Raw genomic sequence first — 12,196 nt, 5'->3', positions numbered from 1 at the left:
AATAATAAATCCACTGATTCATTTTCATGTTTGAAAATGTCAGTAGCGGGATTAATGGGAGTCATTATATCTTGAGGGTTTATTAGATGTTGAGATTCTTGACTATCGTCAGCACTATAAGCGATTGATGTTGACATGATAGACGTGTTTGATGAAAAGAAAGGACTAACGAAGGTAAAGGAAAAGGAAAAGCAAAAGTAAAATAATAATAACAAAAGTGAGTGTATAAAGGAATGGCTGAAGATATTTAACTATATGTAAGAACAAGTTTGGAAAGTAAGTAGGAAGTTGAAATAGTTAAGATAGATTGTAATTATATTTCCTTAATAGTCCTGACAAAATAGTTGAAATTGAAATTTTGTTTACATTTTTTATTTTTTTGGTTTCTTGTTTTGAGTGCGACCCAATTAGGAAATAGAAATAATAAAGAACAAAGGGTCAAAAGCCATCATAATGGAAGTGGTGATTGAAAAGGGTAGGAGGAGGATAGATGAAATTGATGATGATTGAGAGTGGAGAGAGAGTAACTAAGAGATGAGATGAATTGATGAGTTGATTTGACTTAATTTGATTGATTGATTGTGTTAGACCAATTTAGACATATTTTTAGACGTGTAAGATTGGCAGCCAAAGCAGATTTTAACCAATTAAGTTCAATTTAAAGGAGAGTATACTAACAAATTTAGTAAATGATAGTAGTTGAAATAGTTGTAGTGATGGTTACAATGGTATATACAAACCTTTTAATGATTGATTGATTGATTGATTGATTGATTAATGTAAAGAATGATGCTAAAGAAGGAAAGAAGAATTCATTGTTGTAAATGAACAAAACAAAATCACAAAAGAATGAGAAAAATATGACAATTTTTATGAGACTTTTAGACAAAATGGTTGTAAAAGTGATAATTTGATTATTAGAGTAGTCATTATTGTTTTCATCATCTTAGTATCAGGTTACTTATATGATATACTTGATGAGATTGAGTAAGAGTAAGTTATCTTATAGTTTTATCTAGCAAATTGATTAAATGATTGAAAGGATGACTAAAAGTCATGTGACCAACTCTCATTCAAAACTAAAGTTTTAGACGAAGGAGAAATTAATGTTTAAATTAATTTAAGGTTATTGTAATTGATTGAAGATAAGTTAAAGGAGGTGGTCATATCTAGTATCTTCATATAACTTATCTTCATAACATATACTTCTAATATACATAATGATAGCATTAAATTTGGTTGTTAATTAACGATGTCAAATACGCGAAAAATGACAAATTGGAAATTTATGACAAAACAATTTTAACTCGATGATGGGATGATTGACTAGACCAAAACTAGATTAAGAACATAACTAGCAATTATGGATCGCTTAATTAAGCTTAAATGACGAGATCAAACAAACGAACAAACAACCATTTTTACGCTGGCCCCCCTGCCGATACCATAATTATAGTTCCCGTTTTAGCCAGTAATTAATTTAAATTTAAATCTCACCACCATAATAAATTAGAAAAAACACGCTATAATCGAAATATGTTAAAATGTAAACAAAAACAAACCAAAAATTGAAAATGCAAATTTTTTCAAAACATCCCCAAAATGTTTTTTTCTTAGCCTGTAAACTGTAAAGATATACCCATTTTCTAATTTAACCATTTGGTAAATTTTCCTTCCCATTGGGTGTTTATATTATCCATTCCTTCGACTCTCCTTTTCCTTTTCCTTTTTCTTCTTGTTTCTTCTTCATTGAAATTGTATTGGTTACTGTTCATCACTAGTCTAGTCTATTCTAATATCTACTCCAATCAAATCATCTTCGGATCAAACTATCAACAATGCAATTTAATCATTTGATCAGTGTGGCCATTGCTGCTTCCACCTACTTATTACCAACCGCCAATGCTGCTGTCAACTCAGGATGTTCATTCTCAACCACCACCATTTCTCAATCTGCTGATGTAGCATCTTTAAATGCTTGTCCAACTTTAGATGGTACTATTGAAATTACAGGTGATGAAATTGTTAGTTTACAATTACCTTCAGTTCAAGAAATTGATGGTGATATCAATATCTTTAATTCTTCATCTATCAACAATATCAATTTAAATCAATTAAGTTCTATCAATGGTTCTTTATCAATCACTGCTTTAACTGCATTAGCATCAATTGATTTCACTTCTTTAGAAAATGTCGAAGATTTGGAATTAATCTCGTTACCTTCTTTATCATTAGTGACTTTTTTAAAAGGGTTACAAACCGTTAATGATCTTCAATTATCAGATACTGCTTTACAAACCATTCAAGGTTTTAATACTTTTGATACTGTCAATATTTTAAACATTAATAATAATAAAAATATTTCTACTATTGATTTACCTTTACAAACTGTTACCAATACTTTATTAATTTCCTTTAATAATGATCATGCTGAAATTGTTTTAGATGATTTAATTTGGGCTTCAAATTTAACTATTCAAGATGTTGAATCTATTTCTGCTCAAAATTTAACTGCTGTAAATGGTTCCCTTATTATTGCTTATAATATCTTTGATACTTTAGCTCTTGATAATTTAACTGCTGTTGGTGGTTCAGTTGAAATCTTTGCTAATGATGAATTAACTGATTTATCATTATCTGATTTATCAACTATTGGAGGTGAATTAAGATTATTTAATAATACTATTTTAGAATCAATTACTAATGATTCATTTGCTTCTTTAACTAAGATTAAAGGTGCTTTCAATGTTGCTGGTGATATTGCTAATTTTACTTTACCAAAATTAACTTTAGTAGCCGGTGATTTTAGTTTGATTTCAACTAATGAAGATTTTGATTGTAGTCCATTCAATAAATTACATAGTTCAAGTAGTATTCAAGGTCATGATTATACTTGTACTGCTCCATCTTCATCATCATCCAGTGCTTCTTCTACCAAAACTTCGTCTGGTTCAAAATCAAGTGGATCATCTTCATCATCTGCTTCATCAAGTTCATCAAGTTCTTCATCTTCAAAGAAGAGTGATGCTCCAAATAATTTATTAAGTGCTTCAATGGTATTTATGACTTTAGTTGGAACTGTCATTACTTTTTTCCTTTAGATAAATTGAATCTATCTGTTTGTCTGTCTATCCATCTTTGTATTCTTAAAATCAAATTAAAGAAACTCTTCTGTTAGTTTAGTTGTTCACTTCTTTTATATAGAACAATATTATTTAAATCAGTATTATTACAAGTAAATCCCATCATATCCCGAGTCTATCCATTCCAATCTTCCTTCCTTCCATCCTTTCTTCCTTCCATTCCCCAATGGATCAAAAAGTCTAAATTCAAATATGAAAGATTTCGTGTTTATAATTTTACCAAATTGGGATATGAAATTGATCGCGTTAACACAAAATCAACCAGCTCAATATTTACTTCAAACGAGAGGTGAGGTTTAACCCTATTAAAGGAATGACCCTGTCTTAATGTTCATGACATTACCTGATCATTCAAGGCCATACTCTTCTCCATAAAAAGTTGAATCAGGATAATTGAAATCTATAAAATCTGGCTGTGTAAAAGTGATCATTATTTCGTTTGTTTCTTTTGTTTGTTTGTTTGTTACTAAAATTAATCTTTTTAAGGGACAATCACAAAAAGCGAAACAAAATCAGAAATTTTTTTTGATCACATTTTAAATTTCATATATATATATATATATTGAGATAGCTTCTACTTTTACTTCTTCTTCTTCGTCAGTTTAAGGGGTTCGTGTTGGTCATATAACTACTATAACCAAGTCTATCTCATTAAGTCATCTCCTTATTCCATCTCAGAGTTTGTTCATTCGTTCATCTATTTGTCATAGCCTCTTTCTTTTGTGATCTGACACGTTAACTTCCATCATTTACAACCCATCCATCAATCATGACAAGTTTCAATTCAGAACAAATCATTGATAGTTTCAAGAAAGCCAATCAAGGCCAACTATTCAAATATTATGATTCCTTAACTTCAGATCAACAAAAACAATTCTTATCTCAATTATCTAAAATTTCTGATCCCATCACTTTAATTCAAACCGTTAAACAAGCAATTCAATATTCTGCTTCTCAAAGTTGTCAAGATTCAAAACATTATACTCAATTACCATCTCAACAATCTGCATCAACCATCGATTTAGAGGTGGAATTAAGAGAAAAATGGATTGAATTAGGTTATAAAGCGGTTGCTGATGAACAAGTGGCTGTTATTTTAATGGCTGGTGGTCAAGGTACAAGATTAGGTTCTAATAGTCCAAAAGGATGTTTTGATATTCAATTACCATCTCAAAAATCATTATTTCAAATTCAAGCTGAAAAAATCTTAAAAATTCAATCTTTAACTAAACAAAGATATAATATGAAATCAGAACCTAAATTACATTGGTATATTATGACAAGTGAACCTACAAGAATCACTACTGAAACTTATTTTAATAATCATGATTATTTCGGGTTAAATCCTGATCAAATTGTATTCTTCAATCAAGGTACTTTACCATGTTTCAATTCTGATGGTTCTAAAATCTTTTTAGAATCTCCTTCTAAATATGCTGAATCTCCCGATGGAAATGGAGGATTATATAAAGCTATTCAACAAAATGGTATACTTGATGATTTCTTAGAAAAAGGAATCAAACATATTCATATGTATTGTGTTGATAATATTCTTGTTAAAGTGGCTGATCCATTATTCATTGGGTTTGCCATTGATAAACAATTACAATTAGCTACCAAAGTAGTTAGAAAAAGAGATGCTAATGAAAAAGTTGGACTTATTGTCTTAGATGATGATATTAAAAAACCTTGTGTCATTGAATATAGTGAAATTTCATCGGAATTAGCTAATAAAAAAGATGATCATGATCCAACTAAATTATATTTAAGAGCTGCTAATATCGTTAATCATTATTACTCTGTTGATTTATTACAAGAAAAAATCCCTCAATGGACAAGTTCAACTAAATTCTTACCTTTCCATATTGCTAAAAAGAAGATTGGGAATTGGAATGAAAAATTAAATCAATTTGAAAAACCAAATGATATAAATGGTATCAAATTAGAACAATTCATCTTTGATGTATATCCATCTATCGATTTAGATAAATTCGGATGTTTGGAAGTGGATAGAATTGAAGAATTTTCTCCTTTGAAAAATGCCGATGGAGCTCCAAATGATACTCCAACCACTTGTAGAAATGATTATTTGAAATTAGGTACTTCATGGATTAAACAAAATGGTGGGATTGTCAAAGATGAAAATGCTTTGATTGAAGTTAGTTCATTAACAAGTTATGCCGGTGAAGGATTGGAATTCGTTAAGGGTAAAGAATTCAACCATGGTGATTGCATTTAAAACAGGAAATTAATAAAAACAGAAAAAAATAAAAAAAAAAAGCTCCACATACATAATTCATATTTATTATCTAATTTGTTTTTATTTCATATATTTTATACAATATAAATCAATCTAATCTAATCTAATTCTAATTCAAATTTTAATCTAACATCTCTATGGTTGAGCAGCGGTAGTAGTACTAGTCAAAGTAAAAATATCATCCCAATTGAAAGTACTAGTAGTAGAACTAGTTGGAGCAGTTGTAACAGCAGGAGCGGACGATGGAGGAGTAGCAGTAGCAACAGGTGGGACCACAGACACCAAACTTGAAGAACTAGATGAATTATTTGGACAAACACCATTTCTCTTCTTAACTCTAACTTTTCTCTTCTTTGGAGCCACAACTTGTTCCTTAGCTTTCTCAGCTCCAGCTCCTAATAATAATTCTTGTTGATCAACGATTTCTTCCTTCTTGATCAAATATTTCCCATTATCCATCTTATAAACATCTTGTCTGATGAGGGCACATCCAATATGGACGGCTAATAAAGCAGCAAGTAAAAGAACTCTAAATGATAACATCTTATAATAATAATAATAATAATAAATATGATTGTAGAATGAAGAACTGGAAAAAAAGAAGGGAATGAACATAAACCATTTGACGAAATACTGTCTACTTATATATCAACTTCTGAAACCAATACCATCATGCTTCACTTTAAAGTTTCTTTTTTTATAAAGTTTCATTCGGTTAAACTCCCATTGCAAAAATAATATATTTATTATCATATCATAGTTGAAACCCTATCATTCATCATCACAAAAAAATATTTTTCGCAACTCGCATTTGATGATGTAGCAAATAAAAATTACCTATTTAGGCCTTTACAATGGTATATAATGTATCACTCATCTTTCAAATTTTTTTTCTTCTTCTTCTATATAATATATTATTATTTATTTAATTAATTATTTATTTAATTCTAATCTAACTAATGAAGTTCAGCCTCAATTTCAAAGGTTGATCATATCACTTAACTTTTTATTATTCAATTATGACGTTTCAACTTCTTGCAATGTTGCTGCTCCTCCTCCTCCTCCTTGTTGAAATTGTTGTTGCTGCTGCTGCTGCTGTTGAAGTTGGAGTTGTTGAAGTTGAAGTTGTTGCTCAAGTTGAAGTTGAAGTTGATGCTCTTCTTCTCTTAATTGTTGATAAATCTTAAGCATAGGTGGTTTATTTTCTTCTTCTTCCTTTTGATGATGCATTCTAACAAGTTCTTCAATACGATAATTCTCATATTTTTTAATAATAGTAGCTTCTTTAAATTCTTCAATATGAGATGCAAGTAAAACATTTCTTAAAATTTTAAAATCACAATTTGAAACATCATTAACATCAATAGTTCCACATGTATTAACTCTAAATCTTTTATCATCTTGACTATCAAATTTTGAATTACTACCAATAATAGTAAATGGCATTAATTCTTGTAATGATTTTAAATATAAATAATCTTCTTGATCTTCTTCATCAATCTGATGTTCATGTTCAAATGGTGATAAAAAATCAAAAATTTCAATTTGATTATCAATAATACTTCCCATAATTAAATTTTTATTTAAAATAACTTCTGAATCAGTTAAAGTATCAGCTTTACTAATAATAGGAATTAAATTAGTTCTTTCACCAAGTTTCTTCATATTGGTAATATCAAATTCATTTAATCTATTATTTAGTTAGTATATTATTTATAAACATATTGTTTCCAAAAAAAGAAATGGTAATAATTACGGTTTACCAGTAGGTTTAACAAAATATAACGTAACATGAATTCTTGAATCATAAGGAAGAGTATTTCTTTCAATTCTAATTTCTTCAGTAAGAACCGCTTTATATTCATTTTCAATAAAATCAATTAAATCTTTTGAATTTGTGGAATTCTCTAAATTAAACCCATAATTATCCGTGAAACTAACATTCAATGAAATTGGTGTAGCATTCTGTTCCACTATTCCTAAACATTAGACTGTTAGTATATCTTCCAACATATATTAACCATATTAGAATACTTACTAATGGTATGAGTATTGATTCTCATGTTAAATGCTTTAGAACCAAACTCAAATAAATTACCACTTTCACATCTTTGAGCAGGATCATAATATTGCCTGTTGGCAAGAGTATTGATGAAGGTTTTCTTACCAGTACCATTTTCTCCTACTAACAATATATTAAGACGTAAACCTCTTTTGGTGAACTTCTTTTGTCTAATTTCCTCAGCGGTAAATGCCTATAAAAACAAAGTTAGAGATGGTTATTTACACCGTTGTATCACCCTTTAAAGGAAGAACTTACTGATAAAGGGGGCATGAATGATGAATTTGAGGCTGATGCCATCATTGCTTGATTCATTGATTGATTGATTTGACTAATGGTAACCACAATCTGTTTGGCTGCCTTTTTCTAAAGAGGAAACAGAATTATTTACAGCCAAAAAAAAAAGAGTTTTGAAGGAGGAAGGAGGAGGAAATTGCGATCGATCCTTTTTTTGTTTTGTATATATTTACACTATCTATAAACTTTTATGCTATGGATTTATTCATTTGATCAACAGCATAATCCAAAATGAAACTTTGTTCAATCAAATCATCTATTCTTGTGAAATGACGTTCATTATATGGGATTATGGAATCAATGATTTTCATTAACCCTTTAACTTCAGAAAGTTTTTCATCATCAATATTAAGTATAACTACTGAGATTAACTTTTGACTGATTTCGAAGAATCTAAAGTTAACATTCCAATCTCTGACCTTAGTGAATAACTTTATAAGTTGATCATCTGATAAACTGACTATGGTGGATTCTAATTCCTTAGAACCAATGGTTGATGATGGATCATCATTGGTTTCAATACATGATTTAAGGACATTATATAATCTCATGGAATGATCTAAAGTTAAAGCTAATAAGAACGCATTGGGCCAATCTTTATTGTTGATATAATTAGATAAACTTTGTTCTTGTTCAACTTTTAATTTGGTTTGTTCTTCTTTTAATCTTAATTCTTCTTCAGAATTATCTTCCCATTCACTTATTTTACCATCAGCATCCGCAGTTACAAATTGAATTCCATCATCTTTAATATCAATTGACCAAATTCTATTATCATGATTATCAAATGTCTTGATGATTTCTCCTGATTTATAATCCCAAAGTTTAATTAATCCATCAGCTCCAGTTGATAATAATTGAGGATTATTTCTATTAAAGAATTTAACTCTTTGAACTGAATTTGTATGACCTTCAAATGTCTTTAAACATGTGAAATCATTTAACGACCATACTTTAATGGTTTTATCACCACTACCAGTAACGATTAATTTATCATATTTAAAGAAATTAATATCCCATAATCCTCTTTTATGACCTTTTAATACACCAATAGTTTCCCCAGTTTCAGTATTCCATATTTTACCTAATTTATCATATGATGCTGAAGCGAAATATTCATCATTAGGAGCCACATCAATTGAATTAATATCCTTTTCATGAGCTCTTCTTGTATATTCTGAAGTCTTAACCACTGTATTTGATTGAGATGGGATTTTCCATTTCTTTATAGTTAAATCACTTGAACCAGTGATTAAAAATTTTGGAGTTTCATCGGATCTAGATAAAGCAATAGAACTTACTGAACCAGCATGACCTTGGAATCTAGCATATAATTTGAAATCATCTTCTTCATCATCCCATTTCCATAATATAGCTTCATTATCTTTAGAAGCAGTGGCTAACCATTTACCATTTACAGATACATCCAAAGCATTTAAAAGATCTTTATGACCTTCATATAATTTTAATTCTAATGGTTTAGAAGTATCAACAATTCTTAAGGCGGGTGAATTAGTAGCTAAAGCAATTAAATCGAAATTTGGTCCCACATATCTTAAATCAGCTATAATACCATGATTACCGGCTATTCTTTTGGCAATAGGGATTTCCATATCTGGAATAAGTTCATAAGTATCTTGTAAGTTTAAATGAATTAATGTTTGATCACTTATAACCAAGACCAAGTCATCATTATCTAATTTTATAGCATCAATGATAACTAATTCTTCATTGGTTTTAAATGGAGTAGCTGATTGAGCCATAAGATTACCAGTATGAATATTCCATATTTTTAAAGTATTTTCAGCTCCTGCTGTATAAAAGTATTCTTTATTATTTCTTAATTTTATAAATCCTGCATTTTCAACTTGTTCAGTTATCAGATATGTATTTATTGGTTTATAATTTTTAGTATTATAAATAATGGCAACTTCATCTCTACCACCAGTTATAAAGAATTCACCACTTTCACTAAATCCAACCCCTCTAACAGCACTATTATGTTCATTACTGGTTATAATACATTTTCTTTTCACTAAATCCCAGATTTTAACGGTACCCATTATATCACCACTAGCTAATTTCCATTCAGTTGAATTTAATTCACCATAAAAGGCCAAGGAACATACAGTAGTACCATGACCTTTTAAAGAATGAGTGACATAACCACCTTCAATATCCCATACAGTTATGACCCCATCAGAACCTCCAAAGGCGAATAAAGATGAAGTAACATCAACGGTGGATATATAACTTGGTGATGGTAATTTGAAAGTTTTGATGATTTGACCTTGATTCACATCAAAAATACGTAATTGTTGGGACTGAGACAATATAGCCAATTTGGATCCATCAGGAGTGATGATGATATTAGTAATCAACTCTCCGTCTCCTTCTATTTTATGTAATATTTCATTGGTATATAAATTGGTGATAATGACATCTTCATTGATTGGTGTGGCTAAAATCTCACCATTTGAAGATATAGTTGCAGAAGTACCGCCCACATAGAATGGCTCGATATCCTTATGCTTGTAAGTAGTCTTTATCACTTCCATAATAGTAGTTTTGGTCTATAACTGTGATTCTTTGAACTGGTTAATGGTCTTCTTAACGATAAATTTTCAAATTTTAATTTTTTTTTTCAACTAGATGGAGCAGAGCATCACCAAAAAAAATAATCATAATAATCATACATTATATATATATACAAAATTTATTATCAACATAGATTTCTATTTACAAACATTTATGAAGGATTGCTCACAGTATCATCTCTATACCCAATGATCTCGCGGTGTTCTGCATGTATACTTCAATATAATCTTCAAACCCTTTACCCTTTCCTCCATATCTATCACCCAACAAGACTTGTCTTAATCTAATCATATAGAATATAACATCACTAAAAAATAGATTGAAACGAATTAAGAGTAAATCAAGATAATCCGAAAGTCTTACTGATTTTTCAGTAGCCAAGGCATCAATCAGAGCTTTCGTAAGTAAGTTGACTCGATTAACTGGACTTCCATAACCTTGATTTAAATTTTGAATCATTCTCATAGTTCGAGTTAAAAATAATAATTGAAGCGGGAATTTCTTCTCATCTCCAATAAAATCTTGAAATAAACTATTAACATTTCTATGATCTTCAATTTCAACGTCAGTATTAGTTAATACAGGACGTAATTGAACTAAAGCGGCAAATAATTCAGTTCCTCCTATCCCCCATTTATGACCAATATCTTCTATACCCTTCGTATCAAGCAGAAATAAGTATCGCCACAAGTTGGAGTATTCAACTCTGAAAGTTTCAGGTAAAGTGATATATAATCCATGATCTAATAATACTAGTTGTTGTTTATTATGATTATCAAATCTTGCGATTAAATTCCCGGGATGAGGATCAGAATGAATGAAACCATATTTGAAAATTTGTCTTCCAAATAAAGTCAAATATTGTTTCATAATTAATGATAAATTGAATTTAGCATCAAGTAATTTTTGTTTATCAATCAATGAAAACCCATCTATCCATTCACTTACCAAAACGAATTTTGTAGTTAATTCACGGTAATTTTGAGGTATATAAACATTATAAGGAGATAAACTTGAATCATTGTTAATAAACAGTCTTAATTTTTCAGCATTCTCTAATTCATGAACGAAATCAGTTTCAAAGATTAATTGATCTGATACAAATCGAGTGAATAAACTTAATGGTAAATCAAATACCTTTTCATATACTTTCGCTATCAATCGATATACAAGAAGATCAATGACAATCTGTTTATCAATATAAGAATGTTGAATCTTGACCGCAACTGCATCACCTGAATCTTTTAAAACTCCCTTATGAACTTGAGCAATAGATGCACTTGCAATGGGAGTATGATCTATAGAGTCAAAGATTTCAGTTTCATAATTCTCTCCATATGTATCTTTAAGTACTTTATCTATAACCTCCCATGATTCAACTGGAGCATTATCATATAATCTTTCAAATCGAACTTGATAAGCTATAGGGAAGATACTTCCTTGATTTGCAATTGCTTGACCTAATTTTATATATAATCCTTTATTAGTCATTAATAGATTAAGTAAACTTTCAGCAGATTTTTCATGTAATTCATTAATATCATTATATCGTCCTGTATTCATACTATATTCATAAGCCACCCAAAGAAAGGTATAGACGGATCGTATTGATCTTGCTAATAATGATGAATAGACATATTTATCCACAGTATAAACCGACCCTCCTATCCCGATCACAACTGCTACACTTCTAAGCACACCACGAGAGATGAAACTGGATTGAATTACAGGTTTATTATACTTGAAATGAGGTTTGGTTGATTGGAAGAGTCTGATTTGAGTGGTAAACCTTAATTTAGTTTGATTCTTTAATGTCTGGCGAAACATATCTTGATC

At 29.7% G+C, this 12,196-nt stretch overlaps 6 protein-coding genes across 6 annotated transcripts; 2 read left to right on the top strand and 4 right to left on the bottom strand. All coding sequences in view use genetic code 12, as the record gives it.

The window, feature by feature from the left end:
* Positions 1 to 1,958: 1,958 nt before the first annotated feature.
* ECM331 (Ecm331p) lies at positions 1,959 to 2,897 on the top strand (the record flags this gene model as incomplete). Its single annotated transcript, XM_064904599.1, has 1 exon — positions 1,959 to 2,897. A coding segment is annotated over one exon (939 nt), but the record flags the coding sequence as incomplete, so codon positions are not given.
* Positions 2,898 to 3,506: 609 nt separating this feature from the next.
* On the top strand, positions 3,507 to 5,460 carry UAP1 (UDP-N-acetylglucosamine diphosphorylase). Its single transcript, XM_064903841.1, has one exon. It carries the CDS (start codon positions 3,913 to 3,915, stop codon positions 5,380 to 5,382), a length of 1,470 nt encoding a protein of 489 aa, XP_064760930.1. The 5' UTR covers positions 3,507 to 3,912; the 3' UTR covers positions 5,383 to 5,460.
* A 61-nt stretch (positions 5,461 to 5,521) lies between these two features.
* Positions 5,522 to 6,281, bottom strand: DFJ63DRAFT_319828 (uncharacterized protein). Its single transcript, XM_064907114.1, has one exon. It carries the CDS (start codon positions 6,016 to 6,018, stop codon positions 5,539 to 5,541), a length of 480 nt encoding a protein of 159 aa, XP_064760929.1. The 5' UTR covers positions 6,019 to 6,281; the 3' UTR covers positions 5,522 to 5,538.
* Positions 6,282 to 6,420: 139 nt separating this feature from the next.
* On the bottom strand, positions 6,421 to 7,631 carry SPR28 (Spr28p; the record flags this gene model as incomplete). Its single annotated transcript, XM_064905136.1, has 3 exons — positions 6,421 to 7,093; positions 7,160 to 7,376; positions 7,442 to 7,631. Coding segments are annotated over 3 exons (1,080 nt in total), but the record flags the coding sequence as incomplete, so codon positions are not given.
* UTP13 (Utp13p) lies at positions 7,507 to 10,433 on the bottom strand. The gene is made up of 2 exons (XM_064903842.1): positions 7,724 to 10,433; positions 7,507 to 7,658 (listed from the first exon to the last, which is right to left on the bottom strand). The coding sequence occupies exon 1, from the start codon at positions 10,318 to 10,320 to the stop codon at positions 7,951 to 7,953; it is 2,370 nt and encodes a 789-aa protein (XP_064760927.1). The 5' UTR covers positions 10,321 to 10,433; the 3' UTR covers positions 7,507 to 7,658; positions 7,724 to 7,950.
* Positions 10,434 to 10,525: 92 nt separating this feature from the next.
* Positions 10,526 to 12,187, bottom strand: DFJ63DRAFT_288789 (uncharacterized protein; the record flags this gene model as incomplete). Its single annotated transcript, XM_064905167.1, has 1 exon — positions 10,526 to 12,187. One exon carries the CDS (start codon positions 12,185 to 12,187, stop codon positions 10,526 to 10,528), a length of 1,662 nt encoding a protein of 553 aa, XP_064760926.1.
* Between the last annotated feature and the right edge of the window lie 9 nt (positions 12,188 to 12,196).

This window comes from Scheffersomyces coipomensis, assembly GCF_036884675.1.
Source record: "Scheffersomyces coipomensis strain NRRL Y-17651 chromosome Unknown DFJ63scaffold_5, whole genome shotgun sequence".
NCBI classification, from domain to species: domain Eukaryota; kingdom Fungi; phylum Ascomycota; class Pichiomycetes; order Serinales; family Debaryomycetaceae; genus Scheffersomyces; species Scheffersomyces coipomensis.
The sequence above is the reverse complement of the archived record's forward strand: the minus strand, read 5'-3'. Positions and strand labels throughout refer to the sequence as shown.